This window comes from Zootoca vivipara, chromosome 14 (genome assembly GCF_965207765.1).
Source record: "Zootoca vivipara chromosome 14, rZooViv2.hap1.1, whole genome shotgun sequence".
Taxonomy (NCBI): Eukaryota; Metazoa; Chordata; class Lepidosauria; order Squamata; family Lacertidae; genus Zootoca; species Zootoca vivipara.
In genome coordinates, this window is record NC_142597.1 from 32,246,979 (window position 1) to 32,274,759 (window position 27,781).

At 48.4% G+C, this 27,781-nt stretch overlaps 1 protein-coding gene across 1 annotated transcript; it reads right to left on the reverse strand.

The window, feature by feature from the left end:
• On the reverse strand, window positions 1–27,484 carry RASL10B (RAS like family 10 member B). The gene is made up of 4 exons (XM_035140122.3): window positions 26,994–27,484; window positions 18,993–19,367; window positions 5,469–5,593; window positions 1–2,585 (listed from the first exon to the last, which is right to left on the reverse strand). Exons 2-4 carry the CDS (start codon window positions 19,206–19,208, stop codon window positions 2,315–2,317), a joined length of 612 nt encoding a protein of 203 aa, XP_034996013.3. The 5' UTR covers window positions 19,209–19,367; window positions 26,994–27,484; the 3' UTR covers window positions 1–2,314.
• Window positions 27,485–27,781: the final 297 nt, after the last annotated feature.

Consider the following 27,781-nt stretch of genomic DNA (forward strand, 5'->3'; position numbering starts at 1 on the left):
GACTGAAGGATTCCACTTTAATTAAAACAAACAAACAAACCCCAAACCTTGCACATAGAAAGTTAACATGTCAGGGAGAACACTGAGTTGGAAGGGACACCAAAGGTAATCCATTCTCACCCTTGGCCAATGCAGGAGATCCACTACGAGAGCATACAGAAGGCTGGCCTTCTCCCTGGCACCCTAGTTTTCTATGCATAAGGGGTTCTTAAGCTTAGCATCCCATTGCACCAACTGAGGACCATAAGTGCTTAGAGAGAGAGCCTCATTGACAGTCCTTCAACTCTGGAGTTTCCTCCTCTCCCATGAAGACCCAACAACACCTGAGAGTCAAGGATGGGGTACCAGTCTCCAGATCAGGCACCCCCAAACTGCGGCCCTCCAGATGTTTTGGCCTACAACTCCCATGATCCCTAGCTAACAGGACCAGTGGTCGGGGAAGATGGGAATTGTAGTCCAAAACATCTGGAGGGCCGAAGTTTGGGGATGCCTGCTCCAGATGTTGCGGGTCTCCAACTCTGGAAAAAAAACACCTGATGGTCTGAGAAGATTGGAGCTGTAGACCAGCAGCAACACCTGGAGAGGTGTAATTGGCGGAGGTTGCTTTCGCCAGCTAAGGAGGGAGGTGGAGAGGCAGATCTGTAGATGACATAATTTAAAAGTGAAGCTCTTGTCGTTAATATAGTATCATTACTCACTCTGAGCCCTTGGGAGAGGGTGAGCTATATGGTAAATAAAAGGAATCCATTCTAAGAGAGTTGGCAAGTGTATGAAAAGATAGGTCATTAAAAAAAAGTGTTGTCCCTTAAAAAAGCAAAAATATTCTTGTGGAGAGACTGTAGCTCTGTGGCACAGCACCTGTGTTGCATGCAGAAGGTCCCTGGCTTCTCCAGGTAGGGCTGGGAGAGAAACCTATCTAAAATCCTGGAGAGCCGCTGCCATCCAACAAAGTTTTTCCAAAACTTGGGTCTCCAGCTATTTTGGGACTACAATTCCCATCATCCCTGGCCACTGCTCTTACTAGCTAGGGATAATGGGAGTTGTAGTCCAAAAACATCTAGCGACCCAAGTTTGAGAAACACTGGTCTAGACAGTACTGAGCGAGGTGGACCAATGGGTCTGAGTCAGCTAGAAGGCCAGCTTCTGATGTTCAAGCTGGCATTTAAACTATGGGTTCAGCCACACTTTCCATTTGCCCCACTGCTTTCCCCCCCGGGGAAACCCACAGTTTAGCGCAGAATCAGAACAAATCGCAATGGGGTTTTATGCCCATTGGTTCCGAGTTAACCCTAAAGAGTTCCCCTAAACTCGGAACGTTGGTTCCGAGTTAACCCTAAAGAGTGGGTTTTATGGGGGGAAATGACTGGGCGAAGGCAAAAACGCTCAGACCCATGCCTGGAAAACAAGCAGAAAACCACTCAGACAAATGGGGCAAGCCCTATATGTCTAGTGCTGATCCCTAGCAGGACCAGGATGCATGCGCTCTTATCATAGACACTCCATTCCTGGTGATTTTTAGATGTATCCCAAAGATGAATTAATAGGATGTGTGGAAGCTTCTGGACATGTTTGTTTACCGTACCCCTGGAACTGGCTGTGGTTCCCTGTTGAGCTTAGTTGTCATGGTTGAAACAGCCCACACAGTAAAGGATTCTCTTGCAAATCTCTGTGCTGATGTGACCTGAGCTGCCTCCCACCTTCCTTGCCTCTGCTTTGCCCCTGTTCGTTAGACCCAACCATTTCCATCCAAGGTCACCTTAGCTCCCCATTATCCTGTCCCTTGTAGGTACCTCCCTCCTGTGGGGAGATTTTGATCAGGCAGGATTTCCTTTCTTTGCCCCAAGAGAACATGTCCTGCTGCCAACACCCTCCCGTTTTCCGTAGAAACATCCACACAGGAAATCTGGGACCCGAGGAGTTGCACAAGGCAACCGGGCGACCCCTTAAAGGCTCGATCTCGGATGACACCCAGCAGCTTCCGTCCCATCTGCCGGGAACTCTCATAATCCGGGTTCGTGATCGAAAAGGCCTCTTGCATTTGAAGGAACTGGGTCTCCTCTGCGAATCCACTGCTCCAGGGGGTGCAGCGATGACAAAAAAAAACCCAGCCAAAGATAGATCACACCCCCAGGGGGTTGCGGGTGGAGACGATTCGTTGTGAAACAGAGTCGCTCGAGACCTCCTGCTCCCACCACCCGCTCCAGGTGGAAAGAAGGGATCCTGTACACATGGCACGAGGGTGAGTGGGGGTGGCAACACCTCTGGAGATGGAGAGCCCAGCAGCAACGGAAAGGGGTGCCCGTCCTCAAAGGTCTCACATGATGGCGCACCGGTTCCTCCGCAGGGCGCCTTGGAAGCGGATGGTGGTGTGGACATGCTTGCACCGGGCGCATCCCACGCTCTTGAGGAGTTCGCTGAAGAGCAGGAGGATGTGCCAGTTGTACTTGGCCGAGCACTCGATGTAGCCGCACTTCCAGGTCTTCTTCACCAGGTTGGAGACGTTCCAGCGGGGGATGACCCGCCCTTTCTGGAGGTCCCGCTTGTTCCCCACGATAATGATGGGTGTGTCCGAGGTGCCAATGACCCTGCAGGGATAGGGAGGGAGAGAGAAGCCTAAATGGTTGGAGCGGGGAATGAGAGAGGCGAGGCCCGTAGGTTGCTATGCCTAGGGTTGCCATATGTCCGGAATTTCCCGGACACGGCCGGGAAGTGTAGATTTTGTGCCAAAAGAAAAACAGCTCAACAACTTTGGCCGGTTGTATTAAGTACATTCGTACCTTGGAAGTCGAATGGAATCCATTCCAGAAGTCCTTTCGACTTCCAAAACATTCGAAAACCCAAGTGTGGCTTCTGATGGGCTGCAGGAAACTCCTGCAGCCCATCAGAACCCACGGAAGCCCCATCGGACATTTGGCTTCCAAAAGAACGTTCAAAAACCGGAACACTCACTTCTAGGTTTCGATCGTTCAGGAGCCAAGGCATTTGAGATCCAAGGTACGGCTGTATAGTGATTTAATTTACTGAAGTTGGGAATGCTTAAATGCATTGCTGTATGTTTCATTCTTGAATGTTCCCCTGCAACTCTTGTGTGATTGGTTAACACGGGTCACATGATAGGTACCTTATGACATTCTCCATTCTGTTTTGTGTGTGAGTGACTTGACGGCCATGGCTGCATCTCCATGAACACTGAAGAAGAGACTGTGTTAGGTAACTCTCTCTCTCTCAACACAATAGAGGAGAGGAGTGCTAATATTTCTGTGTGGATGCATGTGATGGAAAGAAGTACAGAAGTTGATGTTCTCTCAAAGAAGCAGTAAGGAGAAGTTCTCCCGGAAGGAGAAATGGGAAACCTCTGGGCCATGTACAGACGGCTGAGTGCAAGTACTGGAAAGAGAGAAAGACGCAGTTTGTTCGAATGTTTAGCGAAGAAGCTGCAATCTTCAACTAAGGGGGGGGGAGCCCATGCTTGGATGAACATGTGAATGTAAATACTTTGCATATATTCTTCTTTGGCTATATGAAAGCTTTTTAAATATTTTAACAAGTATTTATTTTTATTACAAGAAAAGAGTCAGCGTTGCACATGATTTGGCTTCCTAGCTGCAATTTAGCTACCCTGCCAACAAGTTGCTGAAGATTGCAGTCGGGTATAGTGCTGTTGTGTTTGGGTTCTGCTTGTGTGTTTCCCATATGGGGTACTTGAGAACAGGGTGCTGTACCAGATGGGCCATTGGCCTGATCCAGCACACTCTGCTTCCCTTTTTACATCTTAGGTTACAGCAGGTCCCTTGCAATAGAGATCCAGCAAAGAACACCTGGTTCCTTGGAGAACTTGAGAACATTTTATTCTTGTTGGCTCCAACTGCCCTTCTCCTTCTTTTCTCTTGAAAATGTTAAGCGCGTATAGCTGTGTATATGACTGTGTTCTTAAAGAAATGGGATATGGCAAGTTCTTAAAGAAATGGGAGTGCCTGATCACCTCATCTGTCTCCTGAGAAATCTCTATGTGGGACAAGAAGCTACAGTTAGAACTGGATATGGAACAACTGAGTGGTTCAAAATTGGGAAAGGAGTATGACAAGGTTGTATATTGTCTCCCTGCTTATTTAACTTATATGCAGAATTCATCATGCGAAAGGCTGGACTAGATGAATCCCAAGCCGGAATTAAGATTGCCGGAAGAAATATCAACAACCTCAGATATGCAGATGACACAACCTTGATGGCAGAAAGCGAGGAGGAATTAAAGAACCTTTTAATGAGGGTGAAAGAGGAGAGCGCAAAATATGGTCTGAAGCTCAACATCAAAAAAACCAAGATCATGGCCACTGGTCCCATCACCTCCTGGCAAATAGAAGGGGAAGAAATGGAGGCAGTGAGAGATTTTACTTTCTTGGGCTCCTTGATCACTGCAGATGGTGACAGCAGTCACGAAATTAAAAGATGCCTGCTTCTTGGGAGAAAAGCAATTACAAACCTAGACAGCATCTTAAAAAGCAGAGACATCACCTTGCCTACAAAGGTCCGTATAGTTAAAGCTATGGTTTTCCCAGTAGTGATGTATGGAAGTGAGAGCTGGACCATAAAGAAGGCTGATCGCCGAAGAATTGATGCTTTTGAATTATGGTGCTGGAGGAGACTCTTGAGAGTCCCATGGACTGCTAGAAGATCAAACCTATCCATTCTTAAGGAAATCAGCCCTGAGTGCTCCCTGGAAGGACAGATCGTGAAGCTGTGGCTCCAATACTTTGGCCACCTCATGAGAAGAGAAGAATCCTTGGAAAAGACCCTGATGTTGGGAAAGATTGAGGGCACTAGGAGAAGGGAACGACAGAGGACAAGATGGTTGGACAGTGTTCTCAAAGCTACGAACATGAGTTTGACCAAACTGCGGGAGGCAGTGCAAGACAGGAGTGCCTGGCGTGCTATGGTCCATGGGGTCACGAAGAGTCAGACACGACTAAACGACTAAACAACAACAACATGACTGTGTTTGCCATTCTCAGGATTTGAGAAACTCTAAGTGCCTAGATCACTTGGGTTCCATGCTACAGGAAATCTAAGACCAGAGTTCGTTAAGCCGGGAATTTGCCCTATTCTCGGGGAGAAGCCAAGGGCAGGAAAACACTTTGTATAAAGTAGAAGGGATTGGCTGGAGGGAAGAGGGATGTTGGTGTAGGATCCCAGGGTTTTGCAACTCATTGGATACCCCCAGTTTCTCCTCCCCTTGAATATGGGGTATTCCAAGTGTGGCTGCAAACATAAGATTTGATGAATGGCCTTTACAATATTGGCAGTTTTATTTTCAATGATCCCTAGCACTGAAATGTGCCTTTCTCACAGCTGCCACACACTGGGTCAACCCGTCGTTTCGAGACTCCCTGAATTAACATCTGGTTCCACCGCCACCACCCCTTTTTCCCCAGTCAGATCCCAGGTGAGATTGAGCAGAGGCATATTTTTACCTTGTTTCCAGGATCTGCTGCCTAATGGTCTTGACATACTCAAAGCTGTCAAAACAACAGATGTCATAGACCAAGATGTAGGCATGAACGCTCCGGAGGCCTCTGCAGCACACATCCGCCCACTCCTGCAAGACAGAGAGGGAGAGAGGGACGGATCAGGGAACACACAACACACAGAGAGCCATGGCGCTGACCGCAACACCCCCAGCAGTCCCCACACAAGCTTAATCCAAGGAGGAAGGGCTCATTCCCATTCTTCAGCTCAACTGTGGAAGCAATGCCCAGCTCAGGGACAACCCAGCTCTCCAATTTCTCTTTAAGTACAGGGGTACTTTGGTTCTCAAACATAATCCGTTCCGGAAGTCTGTTCCAAAACCAAAGCGTTCCAAAACCAAGGCACGCTTTCCCATAGAAACAGCAATTTAACATGAATTTCACTATCTAAGGAGACCATTGATCCATAAAATGAAAGCGAGAAACAATGTACAGTGATTTATGAACAGTCCTGTTTACAAACTATTCGGTTTATGAACTCTGCAAAACCGGAAGTAGTGTTTTGGTTTGCGAACTTTAGCTTGGTCTACAAACAGAAGCTGAACAGCGGAAGGGCACCGGTGGCGAGAGGCCTCATTAGGAAAAGCGCACCTCAGTTTAAGAACGGTTTAAGAGCGGACTTTAGGAATGGATTAAGTTCATAAACTGAGGCACCACTGTACTGCAGTCACACAATCAATCAGTAGAGGAACTGGGTTCCACACAGTCACAAAAACAAAAACAAATGAGCCGCAAAAACGAAAATGCAAAATAAATAGCAAAACCAGACAGACCTCAACGTAGCGCTCAAAACAGAAGTGTGGCACTCAAATTGGAAGCGAAACACTCAAAACGGAGCATGTTCGGCTGCCAAACAAAGTTCACAAACTGGAACGCTTACTTCCAGGTTTGCAGTGTTTGAGTACCAAGGTGTTTGAGAACCAAGGTACCACTGTAGTAAGAAACCTGTGGCGGGAGGGGGGAGGGAGGCCACAAGGGGAGGCCTCTGAAGTGGGTGCAGCCCACTGAGGTGGGTGAAGTGGATGCCAGAATGTGAGTGGAGTTGAATTGTCTTAAAGTACTTCGTTCTGGGGGAAATGCTCAACCACCTCCAGCCACCCGCGAAATGAAAGCACCTTTGCGGGATGTTCTTTAAATATTCTACAGCCACGTTTTGGGAAATTGCAGCCATTTTTGTTCCCACGACCTCCAATGATGCCCCGGAATGATGCTATGTTCCAGGGTGCTGGATCAGATGGGCTCTTTTTGGCCTGATCCGGCAGCCAGGCTCTCCATATGTTCTTGTTAGGAGAAGTGTCCCAGTCTGGAAGGTTGTTTGAGGATGGAAGAGGCTGCCTTCGGATGTGGTGGACTCTACTTCACTGGGGTCATTAAGTCAAAGGCTGGATTGCTCTCTCCTGGCTCCACAGCTGCTTTCTCTCTTTGAGTGCTTCCCTCAATGGCCAACTGTGGCAACTCTAGAGAGCCCCCGACCCCTCCGCCGCAGAGTCACGCTGTTCCAGTTTTATAAGCATCCATTTCATTTTCCATTTGCAGAAAGAACATTTGGGGAAACAGCAGAATGGTCTGGATTCCATGTGATACCAATCTCCTTCCTCTCTCTGCCCTTGGCACAAAATGTCCAGCAAATGAAATTGTGCAAGTCCAGCCCAACGGGATGTTTGGGCTACATCTGGGGTTTGCAGATCCTGCTTCTTCCAGCTCACCCTAGGCTACCTCTCTGGCCCATCTGTGACATCAGAGAAGCTCAGCCAATGGCAGCATGAGGTGCTAGAACTAAACGTTTGCTCAAATACGCCTATTACTATGGGGAGGACTTGCTAGCGTCTTGCAGTAAGCCCAAAGGCAGAATCACTGCACTCTCAGAGCCTCTAGTCGGAGCCCGCTATGCACTTTCCAGTAGTGAAAACCTGGGACATTCTGCATGCCAAGCAGATTCTCTACCACTGAGCCACAAATTTTCCCATACATTTTAAAGGAAAATGGGAATGGAAAGAATTACAGCAAGCTTGCAACTTACGGGGGGGGGGGGGGTCATGTTCCGGGGATCGGGCCCGAAGCCAAAATCGCATATAGTCAAAACCCATTGAGTGCAATGGTGGATGGGATTGCCAAAGTTGTTTTTCCTGGAACTTCACCCCCCTTTCTATTTACGTTTGCATTTTTTGCCATGTGCATAAAGCTAAATGTGGGCTTACTGTACATGCATGTGGATGCCCTGGAGCTAACCTGTGCTCCTGGTGAGTAACCCTTGCAGGCGCTTTCCAAAAAGCTTGAATTCCACTTATTTCCGGGAGATGATCTGTTGCACGGAGAGACAGGCTGTATGGAGGCACCAGCCATTAGCCTGTGTCTGCTGTGTCCATGAGTTCATGGGAAAGCATTAGCCTTTGTTTGCTTTTAGCTGGAGAGACGAGCTTCATTGCTGTTGTCAAAGTAGGCTGAGATACTCACAGCAACCCCATCCCAACAATCTAAAATGCAGGTCCACTTCTGCTTCAACTTCTCGCGATGACCCCCCCCCCAAAAAAGAAGTCCTGCAGGGGGTTGGACTAGATGATCCTCGGGGTACCTCACAACTCTACAATTCTATCATCTATCTCAGGTGGGGAACAATTTTTCAGCCCAAAGGCTACACTCCCTTCTGAGCAACCTCTCAATGCCGGGTGGAGCTAAAGGCAGAAAGTGGGTGGAGCAAGGAATGCAAACTTTACCTTTAAGGCTAGCTTCTAGACACACACCCTTCTCTGATTGATTGATTGATTGATTGATTGATTGATTGATTCTATTTCTGTGCCACTTTTTATTCAAATAAACCCCTGCCCTCCACCCAAGCAAGGAAAATGCATTACAGTATTATAGTTCAAGGACATATTTTAGCCAGGCAAAGACACTCGGGGTCCGAAGCAGGGCTGATAAGGGGTGTGGTCTAAGGAGAGGGGTGTGGCCTGGAGAGAGTTCTGAGGGCCGGATAGAGAGGTTTGGAAGGCCGCCGTTGTCCCCCATGCCAGAAGTCCCATAGTTTTAGATGAAATATGTTTTTGTTTATCATTACATTTCCTTGCCACCTTTCCTCCAAGAAGTTCAAGGTTGGGGACGTGGTTCCCACTTCCACATTTTTAACCTCAAAACAACCCTGTGAGGTAGGTTAAGCTGAGAAACAGGTCACAGTCACCCAGCAGACTTCTTGGTTAAGAGGGGGATTTGAACCCTAGTCTCTCTCCCAGACAGTCATAGTCAGACACTCTAACCCAGGCACCCCCAAACTGCGGCCCTCCAGATGTTTTGGCCTCCCATGATCCCTAGCTAACAGGACCAGTGGTCGGGGAATATGGGAATTGTAGTCCAAAACATCTGGAGGGCCGAAGTTTGGGGATGCCTGCTCTAACCACTAAGCAAGTCTTCTAAGCTGTGGTAGGGTCAGTAGGTTCAAAAATCTGTGAATGTGGCTCCACTGTAGTCCAAGGATGTTTTAACACTTATCTCAAATTCCTTTTTGTCACTGAACTCCAAGGGAGGGTCAGCATGATGTTTTCCTGTGAATTCTGGTTTTTGAAGGTGGTGATGAATCTAGTGCTTTGTACCCAGGCAATCCAAATCTTGCGAGAAGTAAGGATGGATGAGGTTTCCAATTCAGTATTCATTTAAAGCCAAATCTATCCAATTTGTACTTTCTGACGCAACAGGGGAACCAAAACACAGCAATCTTTCGAAATTCACATGCACCCCAAATTTGCCATCTGTTTCTCCAACCAAACTAGGTTTCCAAAAATGCATTATGGGGAAAAAAATATCATACATCCTATTCGGGGAAATGCTTATAAACATGTATACGTCAGTCAAACCTGCATTAATCAGGAGAAATTTGCACTAAAGCGCCGATAATTGCGGATTGCTGCAAAATGTAGATAACTTGAATTTCAGGTTGCAAATAATAACAACACCCAAGAAACGGAGAGACCAGAAACTTGGAATCCTGAGCCATGTTAAAAATAGTGCAAATCAAAAAGAAAAGTGGAGAGGATAGTGGGGGGGGGAGTGACCCCTCTCTCATTTTGCATAATACATTCTGCTCATGGCAGGAGCTCCGCAGGGCAGGCTTATCGCTCAGCAGCAGAAACCCCTCTCCTGCCTTGCACACAAAGCTGTGTTCAAACCCTGGCGGCATGATCCACTGAAAGGAAATAGATCAAGTTCCTAAGAAAAACTTTTCTGGGCCTGGAGATCCTGGGGAGCTGCTGCCAATAAGAGTAAAAAATACTAGATTGGGTGGGCCAATGGGTTAGCCTGGTTAAAGGCAGCTTCCTATTTCATCTTCAAATAATAATGATAATGATGATAATAATAATAATAATAATAATAATAATAATAATAATAATAATAATATATCCGTTTTCACTCTGGATTCTGAAATTTTGGCTGGTATTGGCATTCACATCGGTCTATACGGTCATTTATGGAGGAGAAGGCTATAAAAAGGAGGAGAAAGCCGTCGATGGCTACTACCGTAGCAGCACATACTGTTGTTAAACTGGGAAACTCCCTCCCACAGGAGGCTGGGATGGTCACCAGCCTAGATGGCTTTGGGAAAAGGTTGGACAAATTCATGGAGGAGAGGGCTAATGATGGCTGCTTGGCCACGATGGCTCTGCTCTGCCTCCACAGGGGGAGGCAGCAATACTTGTGAATACCACTTGCCAGGAACCACAGGAGGGGAGAGGGCTCTGGTGCTCTGGTCCTGCTTGCAGGCTTCCCAGAAAATAGACATCTAGTTGGCCACTGTGAGAAGAGGATGCTGGACCTAATGCAGGGGGCTGGACTAGATGACCGCCGGGCTCCCTTCAAATGCCACAATTCTATGTTTCAAGGATTCCATGACCAGATGGGCCACTGGCCTGATGAAGCAGGACTCTTCTTTGGGTCTTCTTCGTTTCAAAGCCTGATTCCCAGTGCTACTTTGATCTACTGTCGTACCTTGGTTCTTGAACGGCTTAGTTGTTGAACAAATCGGCTCCCAAATGCCACAAACCCAGAAGTAAGTGTTCTGGTTTGTGAACGTTTTTCGGAAGCTGAACATCAAATGCGGCTTCTGCTCGAGTGCAGGAAGCTCCTGCAGCCAATCGGAAGCCACGGCTTGGATTCCGAACAGTTTCAGGAGTCGAACAGACTCCCGGAACAGATGAAGTTCGATAACCACGGTATGAAAGTATAAGGCCAGGGGAGGGAAGTACTTTCCAGCCAGAGGGCCGCATTCCTTTGTGCGTGAACTCCCGGGGGCCACATGTCAGTGGTGGGCAGGGCCAGAGATGAAAGTGGGTGGAGCGATGGATGCAAATTTCCCCCTTTCCCCCTTTCTCAATGTGGAAGAAAACAAGATTCCTTCCCCTCCTCTCTGACAGGCTGCCTCCTTATGGGTCCTGCCCAACAATGTCACCATCTCCAGAAAAGCTTCTCCTCCCCCCCCCCCCTACAAGCTTCCATCTGCTCCTGCATCACACCCACCCACCCCATTTGCATTCCAAGGCATGGGCCCAATCCAGTTTGTCCCCCGCCATATGCCTCTGTTGATCATTTATCCTGTGCTATTTCCGATTGCCTCATTCGTTGACCTTTCCTTCTTCCCGCACGCAAATCTTCCTCATCACCTGCTCCTCCGCCCCCCAGGAAGACGCACCCTTTCCAGGGCAGGAGAGGAGAACGAGAGACATCACCCTGCATCCCGGAAGCTGGAAGGGGGGGGTCACCGGCATAGCGTGGGCAGGCCAGGGGTGGGCTGTGGCCTCGGGTGCAAATTTCTCAGAGAGGAGCAACTAGGTGTCCCCTTGAGAGGCTCCCTCATCAAGGCCAGAGCCGCAGGGAGGCAAGCCATGCCCAGGCCAGGTGGGGGCAGCACCTCCTTCTCCTTGTGGCCATTGAAAGGAGGCCCACATGTGGCCGCCCCTGGGTCAGCTGAGAGGGAGGGAGGGGAAGGGTGGCTCCAGCGCCCAACCGAGGAAGAAGGGAGGAAGAGAAAGGTGGGAAAGCACAGCTGGAGCCACTTGCATTGCCCAGAGTGCCTTGAGGCAAGGACAGGAGAGCGAGTCTACACAGCTTCCTTATCTGTGCTCCCAGGGTGGGGTTAGTTTGCAAGGAAAGACAACCCTTCATTAGATGCTGGCCAGCGAAGGGACTGACCACTGCTCAGTCCACCAGAGCAGCACAACACTTGCTCCGCCCCGGCCACCGGCCACCCATGCTACGCCACTGCCTGGGGTGAGAGACGCTGCCTCTACACTGGCAGGTTCCTTGCAGCCACCTGGAGATTCGGGCTGAACCATTCAATGCCAGTTTACGGTTTCTGCTGCGAACTGCAAATTAGCCCTTAACATGTACAGTGGTATCTCAGTTTACAGACAGCCCTGTTAACGAACCATTCGGTTTACGAACTCCACAAAACCGGAAGTAGGTGTTCCGGTTAGCGAACTTTACCTCGGTCTATGAACAGAAGCCGAACAGTGGAAGAGCACCAACCAGCAGTGGGAGGTCTCAAAACGTGCCTCGGTTTAAGAATGGATTTGGTTTATCAGCAGATATGCTTAGAAGGATTGAGGAGTCACAGATCCTACCAAAAACAATTTTGGACCATAACCCGGTCTTATTAAAATTAAAATCAGATTGGAGAACAGGAATAAGGAGATGGAAATTGAATGAATTCTTACTGAAAGATGAAAAAATAGTAGAAGGTGCTAAAATCATGCTAAAGGAATATTTTGAAATAAACAACAAACAAGAAAGTGACAGTATGGGACATCGGAAAGGCGGTTATCAGAGGATACTTTATAAAACAAAATGCCTTACAAAGGAGAGAAAGTGAAAAAGAGAAACCAGGACTGCTGGAAGAAATAAAGAAAAAGGAAAAAGAATTGAATAAGCAACCAAATAATGAAAAAATTAAAAAAGAAATCAGATTACTACAAGCTGAATATACGTCAAAAATAGAACAGGAAATCAAATGGAATCTGAAAATATTTAAACAGAACAACTTTGAGTTTGCAAACAAACCACCTTGCATGGCAACTCAAAAAAAGGAAAAAGGAAAAACAAATCAATAGAATAAAAATAGGAGAGAAATGTATAGATGACCCTAAAATAATACTACAAAAATTTCTTAAATATTGTGAAGATTTATATTTTTTAAAATGAAGATATGGAGGAAGGAGTAGAACACGGGTGTCAAACTCAAGGCCCGGGGGCCAAATCCGGCCCGCCAGACCTTGTCATGTGGCCCACCGAGCGCCCCAGCCAGCGGGACCCAGCAGCGGGACCTTGCTGCTGAAGCACCGCGCCGACAAAGCGCCGACAAACAGCTGGGGCCTGGGGGGGTAGAAAGGCAGCCGGAGCAGTGCTGCGTGGAGCGCCCCGAGTCACAGCAGGAGAAGGAAGAGGCAGCTTGCCGGGTCAGCGCCCAGCAGCGCCGCACGGAGAGTCCCGAGCCTCTGCGACGCAGCAGTGCTCTGTAGCACTTTGAATCCTCCTCCTCCTGCCACGGCTCGGCGCCTGGAAACGGCTGCTGCTGCTGCTGAAGCACAGACAAAGCACCCAGCAGCGCCGCGTGGAGGAGGAGGAGGATTCAAAGTGCTACAGAGCACTGCTGCGTCCCAGAGGCTCGGCACTCTCCGTACGGTGCTGCCGGGCACCGACCCGACAAGCCGCCTCCTCCTCCTCTTGCCTCACCTCCTCCTCCTCCTGCCGCGGCTCAGCCTCATGAACGTGAGCTCAGCAGCGGCTCAGCCTCATGGACGTGCAACTCTGAGGCTTTACGCACGTCTGCTAAAACAGACACCCGCTGCCTCACGCTGCACGGGAAATACTTTTTGCCCCTGGGTTCCTTCGCGCTCTTTTCTGGCGCTGAATCAAGGCGGCGACCCCCCCCTTCCCTTTCTTTCTTCCTCTCTCTCGTTCTTATTCTTTCTTTCCCTCTCCTTCCTTCCTTCTTTATCTCTGTCTTCTCTCCGTCTTTCTTTTTCTTTCCTTCTTTTTTTCTTTCCTTCTTTGTTCCCTTCCTTCTTTCCTACTCTTCTTTCTCTCCCCTCTTTCCTTCCTTCCTCTCTCCCTCCCACTCCCTCTTTTCTTCCTTCCTTCCTCCCTCCCTCCCCTCCTCTCCCCTCCCCTCCCTATCCTCAGAAACATAGGATGCTGCTTTATACTTCTGGCCCTTAAACCCTGGAACCAGGAGAGCATCTCCAGTGAGTCAACCTCAGCCAGTCCCTTTGGTGAAGGGTGGTGGCTCACTGGCAGAACATCTGTCCTGCATGCAGAAGGACCCCAGCATCTCCAGGTACCAGTAGCTCTGCAAAGCTCCTGCATGAAACCCTAGCGAGCCTCCACCACCCAGTGCAGTTACCAAAAATCATTTTTCAATAAATTGCACAATAATTGTACATTTGAATATCTACTTGCCATTATTCTGACTATGTTTCTGCTTTCAGAGCTAGTTATTACTTACATTATTACAAAAAACAGTAATAATTGAATGCAGTGACAATAATTTATGATAATAAAGAGTAGACACATAGTCCTACAGATACAACCGGCCCTTTGAGGGTGACCAAACTGCTGATGCGGCCCCCCGATGAATTTGAGTTTGACACCCCTGGAGTAGAAGATTATCTATACCAACAGAAAATCCCAGAGGCCAAGAAAGAGAAAATCCAAATGTTGAGCGCTCAGGTATCAATAGTAGAAACCAGGAATGCAATTAAGAAGGCTAAAACAGGGAAGACACCTGGCCTGGATGGTCTCCCAGCGGAATTCTATTTAAAAAATAGAATAACTCTTAATAACACCACTGACCGAAATAATGAATAACACACTTAATCAAGGAGAAATTCCCAATTCATAGAAAGAAGCCTATGTAACATTAATACCCAAGCAGGGAGGTGATCCAGAGTTAATATGCAATCATAATCCAATATTAAATTGTGACTACTAGCAAGTAGACTTAAAGAAGCCATTAAAGAGATCATCCACCCAAACCAAGCAGGGTTCCTCCCAGGAAGACAAATCTTGGAAAATACCAGAAACATAATCGACATTTTGGAATATTTAGAAATAAAGAGCGACAAAAAGGCAGCCTTGTTATTGCTTGATGCAGAGAAGGCATTCGACAATGTTTCTTGGTACTTTATGAAAAAACAACAGAAATAATGGGATTAGGATAAAGGTTTAGAAATGGAATTGAGGCAATATATCATCAACAAAGAGCTAGACTTCTAATAAATGGCAATCTTACAGATAATATCCCCATTGCAAAGGGGGCGAGACAGGGTGTCCCTTGTCACCCCTGTTATTTATACTAGCCCTAGAACCACTCTTACAAAATATCTGAAAAAAATGAAGATATAAAAGGAATAATGATTGGGGGGGAACTTATAAAGTCAGAGCATTCGCCGATGATTTAATTGTTACAAGACCCGAAACAAAGCATACCAGAAACTATAGATTTGATTAGGATATATGGAAGAATAATGGGGCTGAAAATAAATTACCAAAAACCTAAATTATTGACTAAAAATTTAACACAGGAAGAGAAAAGAGAACTACAGGGGGGAAAACAGGTCTGGAAATCAAAAAACAAGTTTAAATATCTAGGGATCTGGATATCAACTAAAAATATAAATTTGTAAGAAGATAACTATATAAAGACTTGGAAAGAGATTAAGAAAAATATGGAAACTTGATATAGACTTTACCTCTCTCTTTGGGGAAGAATCTCAGTGGTGAAAATGAACTTAAAATGATTTTTTTGTTCCAAACAATTCCAATTTTGGGAGGAATGAAATGCTTCCAAGAATGGAAAAAAGAAATAGCAAGATTTGTTTGGAACGGAAAAAAACTGAGAATTAAACACCAATTAATAGATAAGAAAGAGAGAGCAGGTTTTGCGCTCCTGGACCTCAAATTATCTCATGCGGTTGCAGGATTGGTGTGGTTAAAAGAATGGATTATCTTAAAAGACACTGATTTATTAGATCTTGAAGGCCACGATAATTGGTACGGATGGCATGCTTACTTAATATATGAGAAAGTAAGAGTCCACAAGGGGATTTTGAGCCATGTGATAAGCAAATCACTTTATAAGATTTGGATTAAATATACCGGTAAAGGAATATTGGAGCCACAGAATACTTAAAAACATATTGTACAAATAATAAAATACTTGCAAAACTAGATTGATACTTGTAAGCAATAATGTATTAGATACCGTTCTGGATTATATATACTTATCAAAAAGAATGAAACAACATAAATCTGTGCAAGAGAATACAGTTAATATAAGCAGTATAATGAGAATGATTGGAAATTATAGATTTTATATTGATTATAATATGTCGTATGTTTCATGTTACTGTATTTTTATTTCATTTGTTTTTTATTGTATTGTTCTTGTTTTGTATGATTTGTTATTTATGTATATATGTTTGTATGGGAAATTAATAAAGATTTATTAAAACAAAAAGAACGGATTTGGTTTAAGAACGGGCTTCTGGAATGGATTAAGTTCGTAAACCGAGGTAACACTGTACAGTGGTACCTCGGTTTTCGAACGTAATCCGTTCTGGAAGACCGTCCAAGTTCCAAATCGTTCCAAAACCAAAAACTCAGTACAGAAGCCTCAATACGGAAAACTCAATATGGAAGCCACATGCCATGTTCAACTTCTGAGGCAAGTTCGAATACCGAAGCATTTACTTCCGGGTTTATGGCGTTCAAAAACCGAATTGTTCGTCAATGGAGATGTTCGAAAACCGAGGTACCACTGTATAGTGCTGCAAAACAGCCTTGGCCAACCTGGTGGCCTGCAGATGTGGTTGGACTGCAAGTCCCATCAGCCCCAGACAGCACTTGCAGGGCCAGAGGCAAAAGTGGGTGGAGCATTTATTTCCCCTTTAGCGCACACCCTTCTCTATCATCCATCCATCCAGACAGGCAAGCAAGAGGCTTTGTGAGAGTTCAAGGACCCATCCCAGCCTGGCAAAGCGTGTGGGCTGTGAGGAAGAGGCAGGGAGGAGCGTGGTCTGAGAGACAGTTCCGAGGGCCACATTTGGCCCCTGGCACGAGGCTTTCAAATAATAACAAGATAATGAGAAGAAAATCATCATCATTAGACTTTCTAGATAGTGGCCCAGTTGGTGCCTCCTGGAAGCCCACAAGGCTTGAAGACAATCATCCTCTCCCACAGTTCACCCATGGGTGGTAGACTACCTCTAAACATGGAGAACTTCCTGACAGTAAGAGCTGTTCGGCAGTGGAATTTGCTACCAAGGAGTGTGGTGGAGTCTCCTTCTTTGGAGGTCTTTAAGCAGAGGCTTGACAGGCATATGTCAAGAATGCTTTGATGGTGTTTCCTGCTCGGCAGGGGGTTGGACTGGATGGCCCTTGTGGTCTCTTCCAACTCTACGATTCTATGATTCTAGGTTTCATTCCAAGCTATCAAGATCAACAAAAATGTAAGAGCTCTCCAACAGTTTCCAAATCCACGCAGGTGTCACTGAGAAGCCCATTGTCAATGCACGAAGGCAAACTAAGACTTCTTGGTTTTAATAAATAGGTAGGAAACGAGTCTTCCAAACCCCTGCTAGGAAATTGGAGGCTGTGGGTGTCAAGCCTTAGGAAGGCTACCCAGAGATTTCTTAGATTTCTCTCTCCCTCCATTGTGACTCTATAAACGAGGGACCATCATTTTAAAAAAGGAAAGGTAAAGGCGAGGCTTTTGAAGTTATGTTCTCAGGCTGAAGCTGTCGGAAAAGAATTACCGGTAATCCTGCTCTGAAAATGGGCAGGAATAAAAGGCGCCGTGTACCAGATCTTTGACAACTGACAACATAGTTATTACCTTATTATATGGGGGACCTACAACCAAAGGTTGTGTTGGGTATGTGTGTTCCTGATCAGGGTTCTTACCAGTCAGCCATGCCATGTCTATTTATCTATTATTTATATACTTAGAGCATTTGCGGCCCTGTTTTCAGTCAAAAAGGCTGCCAGAGATGCTTACAGGAAATCAAAGCAAGGCAGTCCCTACCCGCAGGCGTGGGGCATGGAGGGTTCCTGGGGCTGCGGTGCATCGCCTGCAAGTGCAGGGGGGAGCCTGGCCGGCCGATGTGGCCCTTGGCAGGTGCATCCCCCTAATACTGGCCAGGTGTGAAGGTGGCTAGGGACACAGCAGCAAGGCCGGCTGGGCTCAAGAACCCAGGGACCCCCAGCAGCAGGCAGGATGGGATGGGGATCCCCGTATAGGGGCGCCTGGTTTGTGCCCTCTCAAAATCCTGCACCTGGGACAACAGCCTCCCTGCCCCCTCCCCATGCTGCGCCCCTGCGCCGCACCACCTGCCTCACACCTCTTTTACCTGTACTGCATGCCCGCAAAGCACCAGCAGCAACACCGACTTCGGGTGAGATTTTGTGAGATCTTGCTGAAGTCTTGTGAGACCTCATGTGCTCCATGAGATCTCACAAGGTTTCAGTGAGATCTTGCTAGAAACCAATGCGCTGCACCTCTGCTGGTGGCAGGTGGCGGAGGCAAGGCGGGTGTTGCATCTTGGCTTCCGCCAGTTCAGGTGAGCATCTTACCCTGCCTCATAGAATCATAGAATCATAGAGTTGGAAGAGACCACAAGGGCCATCCAGTCCAACCCCCTGCCATCAAAGCATTCTTGACATATGCCTGTCAAGCCTTTGCTTAAAGACCTCCAAAGAAGGAGACTCCACCACACTCCTTGGCAGCAAATTCCACTGCCGAACAGCTCTTACTGTCAGGAAGTTCTTCCTAATGTTCATCAGTGTACCAGGCCTAGTACTATTATTAATAATGGGATTTCTAATAGTGCTTTCCCCTAATATAGAGTGGTTTAAGAACTAATCCCTCTTCTCCAGGAACTCTGGGAAATAGTAGCTATGTAAAGGGGGATCGGGGCCTCCTAACAACTCTCAGCACCCTTAAGAAACCACAGCTCCCATTATTCTTTGGGGGAAGCCACGGCTCTTTAAACTGGCATCATAGTTCTCTAAATGTACGCTGTGCATGTGGCCAGGAACGGCCACACTCTGCAGGCAAGTGGAGATTGTATCACTCCTTGCATGTAGAAAGCTAGCATGTCTGGGAGAAGGATTCAGGATTAACCTTGTGCCTGGCATAGCTGTTTCTCGGTGTGCATGAAGACGCGTTTGGACATTGAAACTTCAGACAGACTCATGCCATACATTTAAAGCACTGCGACGCCACTTTAAACACAAATGGCTTCCCTCAAAGAATGGTTCGAAGTTGTTGAGGGTTGCTTGGAAGCCTGTTCCTCTTCCAGAGCTACAATTTCCAGAGTCCCCTGTGAAGCGAGATGGAAAACTATGGATCTGGTCTGGCTCCCACAGGAGATGGTGATGGCAGACAATGGGCCGTCCTCTGCTGGGCCTGAGCAGGCAAGGGAGACCTACCTGTAAGGTGTTTACTGGGAACGCCGTGATTGGGGGAAAGTCCATGATCTGCAAGTCGTGGACGTGGCCGTTCATGACCACAGCAGGCAGGTAGACGCGTCGGGCCTTGGTGGGGACACAGACCTCGCTGAACTCGTTGTAGAGGAACTGGCGGACGATGGCGCTCTTCCCGACCCCTTGAGCTCCCAGCACTGCCACCTTGAACGTTGTCACCATGCCTCCCGGCCCCGGCGGCCCCCCTGCGCGACGTGGCGATCGGCTCCTCGGCGCAGTCCGCTGCCTTTGCGCTGCCAGGAAGGCCCCCGGGCTGCATATTCCGGCAGCTGCGATGTCAGCCACAGTCAGCAACCATGTCCTCTCCGGCTTGGCCCGTCACTGGAAGACCAGGGGAAAACCACATCAGGCGGAGGAACAGAAGACAAGGGCACGCAGGGCCAGACCAAGAGCCTGCCAGGTCCAGCGCTAGTTCTCTCTCCCCCTCATTGTGTGCCTTTAGATATAGGACAATGGGAGGTATACTGCCTCTGCAAATGGAGGTTCTATATCCCACCTTTCCCCCCAAGGAGCTCAATCTGGCGTGCAGGGTTCTTCTCCCCATCCTCATTTAATTTCCTTTTAGAAGTGGATGGGATGGTTTTTAATGTATTTATCTTTCATCTTGGTTTAATGTATCTATGTGAGGTTTATTGTCCATTCAGTTGGTTGTAAGCCCCTTTGAGGCAGGATAAAGTGACTGACAGACAGTGCTTTTTTTTTCCTTAAAAAATGTTTAGGGGTACTTTCATTTCCTACTCATATTGAAATACTGCCCCTCGATGAGGCCAAACTTAGATTCACAAAATGTTTGATCTAGGAACACAGAAAGGTGCCTTATTAGGCTTGCCATATTTCAAAAAGGAAATACAAGGACACCCCGAAGGTTGTTGAACCTCCAAAACACAATTTTTCGATTTACTTGCTGAAGGACAAACCGCTGCCTTCCAGAAATCCCCCTCCCCCCAGACATCACTTCCGACTTTCAAACCCTGATAATGTCTAGGAAATCCTGGACCTATGGCAGACTTATACTGAATCGGACTGTTGCTCCATCTAGCTCAGTATTTTCTGCAGATCTCCAAGGTCCCAGGCAGGGGTTGCTTTCATCCCTACTTTGATATGATGGGAACTGAAGCTGGGATCTTCCACATGCAAAGTAGATCCTCTAACCCCTCCCCCAAGGATTCTTCTTGAATGGTCACTGTATAAGCAGTTGGGTTGGCACACACAAAATGCAGGGCCTTATCAGTGATGGCCCCCAAACAACCTTCCAATGGACTTTGCACCTTCTGCTCCAACATTTAGGCAGGTCTTAGGGGGTGTTTTAATTGCTGTAATGCACCCTGGGACCTTGGATGAAAGGTGGGCAGTGAACAACAAGAAACAAACAACATCGCAACTGGTCTTGCTTAGGCAATAGGCACATGCCGGCCAGGCAAGAACACTCAAGATGAGATGCAGCACCAGGGAGGAAGTACCGAGGGCCAAGCAGAAAGACATGGAGGGCCGCATTTGTCCTCTGGGTTTGTGTTCCCCACACCTCCCCTAAATTGTATGGGGCTGCGTTATCCGGAGGATGTCCAACCTACCCATGCTTTATGATCAGATTTCTATTTGAGGCCCTGTCCACGTGCAAAGTGACCCAATCGGACAGAGCCTGCCTGGGGATGGCCCCGCATTGGTGGGATGTGGGAAGGTTTTCAAGTGGGCTGCTGACACAGTGGTGCTGTTTTAGTCTGCTTATCATCTGTGCTAGGTAGACTATATGGTTTTTTTAACACGCTGACTGATTCTAATGCTTTTGGCATGATTTAAAAGGCTGAAGACCTTTATTTATTTGTTAATTTTCTATAATTAAAGAGGGTTTTGTCTGGCTACTGTCCACTAATGTTTGATGCTTTGTGAGGAGAGTCTCCAAAAACAGGTGTGGGGAACCTGTGGACCTCCAGATGTGGAAAGACTACATCTCCCATCATCCCTGACCATGGGCCACGCTGGTTGGGGCTGATGGAAGTTGTAGTCTCAACAGTGCGAGGGCTACAGGTTCCCTACCCCCATCTCAAATGAATAAAAGTTTCCTAATCAAACTTTGGAAGAAGCCAAGAAGTGGACACTCCCTCCTTTGGGGCAGTGACCCAATTTCATTGACACCTACAAGGCAGGCAGAATTAAAACTGGTAACACCTCTGCATCCCTAGGGCAAACTTCACCTGTGGAATAACTGCACAGGAGCACCGGCAGAGGAAAAGGTGGCAACCCTGCTCCCACCCTCTTGACTCTGGCAAGGCCTGATATTTATTTCAATAAATACAAGCCCGACTGAAGTTAATTAAACTCCTGGTGTTATCACTGCTGCCTCTGTGCTTAATGTAATCTGCTTGTACAGATCTTTCCGATGCAATCAAGTCAGCGACGTGTTAATTTAGGAGGCCGCTGGAATGAACTGCTCTCACCTCCTCTCTATAAATCCATAAAACTCTACAGTTCCAAGAATCTCCCTTTCCACAGTGCAGACTAAGGGCTGGGATTTCTTAATGGGTAGCCGCTCACTTTCAATTCCCTTTAACTACTCCCGTCATGCAGTTCAAATATTTCCCACACCCCTCTCTGCCCTTGCCGTAGCTCAGAAGTGGAGGACATCTGTGGCACAGCGGATGCTCTTGGACTCCAACTCCCATCAGCCCCAGCCACCATGGTCAATGGTCGGGGATGATGAGAATCGGAGTCCAAGGACATCCTCTGGAAGGCCACGGGCCCCCCAACCTTGTTATAGGTCAGAGATGGGGAATTGCAGGCCAAATGTGGCCCTCCGGGCCACTCTATCTGGCCCTTGGTACACTTCCTTGCAAGCCAAACCCCTCTCCAGCCACACCCCTTACTGACCCTGCCAAAGCTTGAACTCCAATAATGCCTCTTATCTGTCTGGATAGGGGGCATGAATTGTGGTATGTTCTGAAACAAACTGACTGCAGAAAAGTAAAATTTATGATGTACAGTGGTACCTCGACTTATGAATGCCCCGACTTACGAAGGTTTCGACTCCCGAAGTCCGCTAACCCGGAAGTATTTTCGTCGTGCGCGCGGTCTGCGCATGTGCAGAAGCGGTGTGCGTGCTGCGCGCATGCACAAAATGGACACCTCGACTTCCGAAGGTTTTGACTTCTGAAGAGCGCCGCGGAACGGATCGCCTTCGTAAGTCAAGGTACCACTGTATTTGTGTTTTTATATTGTGAGTTTATGTTGTAAGCACCCTGAGACCTGCAGGTGTATAGGGTGGTATACTACTACTACTACTAATAATAATAATAATAATTTCACATTTGATGCTCCACCTGTTTGTGTCTCTAGCCACACCCATCACTGGCATTTGGACTCAGGAAGGTGGACCTCAGGCCTGATCCAGCAGCCAGGTCCTTCTTACCTTCTTATGAGAGCATTCCCTCCAACATGCTGCAGAGGAAAATCATAACATTCCTTTCAGGGCCACTCTCCCCAAAATGGGTGATTTTGAGGGCCACACTTTCATGGAAGCCAGGGGACTGGTGAGAGAGCATGGCCCCCCAAAATGGGCATCTTTTGGAGCCGCTCTATCGTGGGAGCCAAAATGAGACATCCCGGGGTCCAATCAGAAGCCAGGATAGCATTTGTAATTCTGGGATGAGTGGAACAGTTGATGCGTAATTGAGAGAGAGAAAATCAGTGGCAGGCAGTGTCCTCGATGAGCCAACACAATATAAGGCAGCCTCTGTGATGTGCTCTAGATGTTCTGAACAACGACTCCCATTGGGAGCCGATGGGAGTTGTAGTCCAAAACATTTTGGAGGTCAGCAGGGAAGCAAAGGCTGGTTTAGACTCCAAGCGGCTCAGGGCACAAACCTGTCCGCCTGGACCAGGCACCCCCAAACTTCGGCCTTCCAGATGTTTTGGACTACAATTCCCATCATCCCTGACCACTGGTCCTCTTAGCTAGGGGTCATGGGAGTTGTAGCCCAAAACATCTGGAGGGCCGCAGTTTGGGGAAGCCTGCCCTGGACTTTCGAAATGCTGTTCGTGTTGATTACAAGTGTGTGATAGATTGATCAATAAATCAATCAATCACTCAATCGACAGACATATCTGATGCAAGATGAGTGCCGCACCCCTTAGTCAAGTTTGACTGGACTTAACCGTCCAAGGCTCCTTTACCTAAATATACATATATGTGCACATGTTTACATTTTCTTCTAGTCTGCAAACATAAATGGAATTTCCTTCTGCCGAAGGATCCAGGTCACACTGGGCTGCCCCGTCCCCTGTCCTCTGTTTGAAGGGGCCCTGTGTTTGAAGGGTCACTTGCGCTGAGTCCAGTTTAAAGAGAAAGAACCCTAAGGGGGGAAGAAGAGCCAAGGTGGTGGGGGTTGATAGTGCAGAGGCTTGCATTTGCCCACCCACAGTGAACACCTATCCCACAACGTGAGGAGGCACCCGCAGGCCACCTGCCCACAGCCTTCCCCCTAGGGTGAGACGGCTTGTGTTCCTATTCAAATCATAGCCCTGCTTTCTAATTTTGCATCTATGCATATAAATCACCACATGCAAATCTTATGTAAACCCATGTCCTCCTTTTCCAGGGGGAAATTCAAAGATTCCAAGGGAATCTGGGATTCTGCCGGACTCCACCAAACTCCCACCGTAACAGGAGAATAAGTACCTCAAGGGAAGGGGGAAAGGTCCGCCTGGCAGATCCAGGGGTGGGGGATATTTTTGGAAGTTTGTGGGAAGATGGAGAGCATCTGGAAAGAAGAGACCACCTTGGCCCAAGCTGGATCAAACAGACGGTCCAGATTTCTGAGCATCCTGTTGCTCGCAGGGACCAATCAGAGGTTTTCTGGGAGCACATAAAACTGAGTGCAGAGGCAAGAGGCCTTCTTTCTGTTGCCTGTCACCCGGCAGTTGGGAACCAGAGGCAGATGGCAGCCTGTCTCTGGATACCGGCAATCAAGGCAAACAGGTGTGGGTGGTAGGCCTATCCTTCCCTATGAATTTGTCTTGGTCCCTTTCCAAGCAACTTTGTCGTTGTCCCGCTTGCTGCCACCATCACTACTACACTGTTTCGACATTTGTATAAACCACTTTGCGAGGGGGGGGGGTTGTCTCCCCACTTAAGAACGTAACAAGAGCCCGGCAGGATCCGGCCAGCGACCCACCTGGGGCAGCATCCTGTTCTCACAGTGGCCAATCAGATGCCTCTGCTGGGAAACCCGCAAGCAGGATTCGAACTCGCCCCTCCTGCAGCTTCTAGCCACCGATACTCAGAAGCGCTACTGCCTCCCAAAGTGGTGCAGAAACGGTTAATGACAATAAATAGAACGCATCTATATAAGCTGGAGGCCCTCACCACAGTTCCTGATGACAAATTCCACAGAGCAATTGTGTGCTGCTGAATAAGTTATTTCATCCTGAGTCTGCAGCCAGCCAAGTTGCAGTAGGATGGAGGAACGGAGGATAAGACTGTTCTCCCTCCTCAATCTCTCTCACACCATGCACACATTTAGAAACCTCTGTGGTGTGCCCCTTAATCCCCCTTTCCCTCTTAAAGTCAAAAGCTTGACTGCCTTTTTCTCATAACATCAGAAGATCCCGCCTGCAGGATCAGGCCAGTGGCCCCTCTAGGCCAGCATCCTGTTCTCACATTGGCCAATCAAGACGCCTCTGGAAAATCGGCAAGCCGGACCTGAGCACAAGAGCAGCCCTCTCCTCTCTGGCAGTTTCCAGAAACTGGAATGTCTAATATTTCCAGTGTTTAGGGACTTAATCCCACCCTGGGTTTATGACCTGCATTCTGGACTCTGGGGTTCTGCTGCTTTGGAGTTAGTCGGTCTCTTCACATCGAGAACCTGGACCCAAAAGTCGGTGTGTGTGTGTGTGTGTGTGTGTGTGTGTGTGTGTGTGTGTGTAGAACAGCCCCAAAGTTTGGGAGGCCCACACCTGCAAGCCAGAGAACAGCCTGCCTGCTAGGTGTGCAAATGCAGGGATGACAAGACAAAGCACACGCCCGTCCTGGCAGCCCGGAGCACATGGATCGTCACAAACGGAGGCTGCCACATGTTGTCAGCTGATCTGTGGCAGCAGAGTGTGAAGGCAGCATGCGCGGCCTGGTAAACAGATACACAGAGACACACACACATAGACTGAAAGCGCATGATGTCCAGAGCATTGTGAAGTTGGGGGTTAGGAGGAGGAATTATGCTTTTAAATGTACATCCCTGGTTTGCCCGGAAAACATTTTTTTGCTGTTTTCGGCTCGCCTAAATAGTTTTTTACAGGCACCAAAGGGAGTGCAGGAAAAGCCCCTGTCTGATGTCAACAGGCAGACAGTTCCAAAATGTGGGCGCTGCCACACTAACAGGTTGATTTCTTATAAGTGCAGAGCGGGTCATAATCATAGAATTGGAAGGGACCACATGGGTCATCTAGTCCAACCCTCTGCAATGCAGGAATCTTTTCCCCAACGCGGGGCTCGAACTCACAACCCTGAGATTGAGAGTCGCATGCTCTACCAACTGAGCTATCCCAGACTAGAGAGAGGGTGCTGTTGCTCTTGAGCCCTGGTTGTGGGCTTCCCAAAGGAGGCATCTTGTTGGCCACTGTGAGAACAGGGTGCTAGGCTCCATGGGCCAGGCTCTTGGGGCCTTACATTGAGAGACCCCTTTGAGAGTGCAGGAATTTAAAGAGCTAGATGGAGCAGCACTCTGACTCAGTATAAGGGTTCAGAACATCACTTACATAGGAGACTGCCTTGTATCTGCGCATTGGGCCATGCAGCTCAATATTGTCTACACTGACTGGCAGCCGCTCCCCAGAATTTCAGACAGGAGTCCCACCCAGCCCTACCTAGAGATGTCTGGGGTGCCTGCAAACCAGGTGCTATGGGCCTACCTGTCACATAGGTGCCAAGGGCCCAAAGTTGTTATTTTGGGGGGCCGGGGGGCAAACAGAATGCACATGGAAATCTCAGACAGACCCTCACCCCGAAGAGCAAATTCATTTACATGTGTGTTATTGTGGCAGCAAATCATACCCCCCCACCCAACATCTTGGCCCCAACATGTGGGCAGTGAATGCCCACCTACCCACCCCTCCATGCACACTGCGCCGAGCATATCGTCCACACGCAACCTACCATGTGGCCCATCGCACCATGCGCAGGGAGGGGGAGAGTGCGTGTTTGTCGGGGGTGCCACTCTGGCCACCCAGGAAGGGAATTCAAGATGTGCCATGCGCCAGCTCAAGAGGTCGGAGAGACTCAGCAGGCCTCGTGTGATAACCCGCTTGCGGTTTAAGGGCTGGGCTGGCGAGCATCACGGTGGAATTTAAGGTATGGGGCTTCATGTGGGCAGGCCTCTCTTGCTTCAAGCTGGTCTCCTCTATGCTCGCAGGGAAAGGGAGCAGCCTGAAAAGCACACCAGACCCACCACCTGACTTCCACACGGGCCCCTTCCTTGATGCCAGAATACTGTAACTGTACCACCACGCTACAGACCCCCTTGGAAGAAAGTGGTGGTTTTGGAGAAAGGGGGAAGGTGCAAACAGGTATGAGCTTCCTTGGCTGAGTGCAGAACAGGTAGCCACAGTCACAGTCACGGGACGTTCAAATGCACCCCCCGGTTTGGCTTCTGGGGAGGGGCCCCAAAACTAGGACCTCGGCCCTCAACCTCCCCAGATCCTGATGAGAGAGTAATAGCAGTTCCCACCCATCAGCTCCTTCCAGGTGTGCGGTTTTAACTTTGAGCATCAGCTAGAATCCTCCCACCCGTCCCTGCTGCGCTGAGTCCAGAGGACAGGTGCACCCGCTGTGCAGCTCACCTGTGCAGCGCCCTTTGCTCCACCTCCCCATAGCTGGGCGCCCCTCGGGAAGGGGGAGCCCTCCTCCTTCCCCTCGCCGCCTTCCTCCCACCCACCCCAACCCCAAAGCCCACCCTTTACCTTGCAGAGATGACGAGGAAGCCAAGGACACTCTCCCCCCCAGGCGGTGTCTCCAGTGATGGGTCCCAAATCCTTGAAAAAACTGGGGGTGCCTGCTGGTTGCAGAGAAGGGAAGATATTCCATTCAGTATCCTCACGCAGATCTTGGAAGGTTTTTTGGAGTTGTCGGGGGAGGGGGCAGCTCGGATCGGTGTGTATATATTTGCAGAGAGCTGGGGGGGCTGCAGCACTTACTTGGAGGCAAAAATAATAATAATCTGGAAACGAAACCTGCGATGGTAAAGGGAAGGAGACTGGTTCTATAGTTGAAACAATTTCTCTCTCGTCTGTTCTGGGTTTTTAATTTTAGTTTCCTCCCCCCCTCCAACAAAAATGAGAAATAGAATCTTCTCCTCCCCACCCTTCTTCCTATATTTTCTTGCAATGCAGGGAAGTCAGCTTGGAAGGAGAGAACAGCCTCTGTGTGCGTGTATGTGTGAGGATAGAGAGAAGGGGGGGGGGGTTGGAAATCTCCTGCTACTGATTGCAGGAGATCCACAGGGTCACAAAGCCTGACATGTTCTGGAAAGAGAGAGAGAGAGAGAGAGAGAGAGAGAGAGAGAGAGAGAGAGAGAGAGAGAGAGAGAGAGAGAGAGAGAGAGAGAGAGAGAGAGAGAGATCAGTGGTACTATATCAGGGGTAGGCAACCTAAGGCCCGTGGGCCGGATGCGGCCCAATAACCTTCTCAATCCGGCCCACAGATGGTCTGGGAATCAGCGTGTTTTTGCATGAGTAGAATGTGTCCTTTT

What these genes read in the sequence shown, in the direction of transcription:
- RASL10B (XM_035140122.3), bottom strand. Translation starts at nt 19,208, where the DNA reads ATGGTGACAACGTTCAAGGTGGCAGTGCTGGGAGCTCAAGGGGTCGGG. An exon ending in TCCCAGTAAACACCTTACAG is followed by an intron (nt 5,594 to 18,992) that starts GTAGGTCTCCCT and finishes TCTGTCTTGCAG; the next exon opens with GAGTGGGCGGATGTGTGCTG. An exon ending in CAGCAGATCCTGGAAACAAG is followed by an intron (nt 2,586 to 5,468) that starts GTAAAAATATGC and finishes CTATCCCTGCAG; the next exon opens with GGTCATTGGCACCTCGGACA.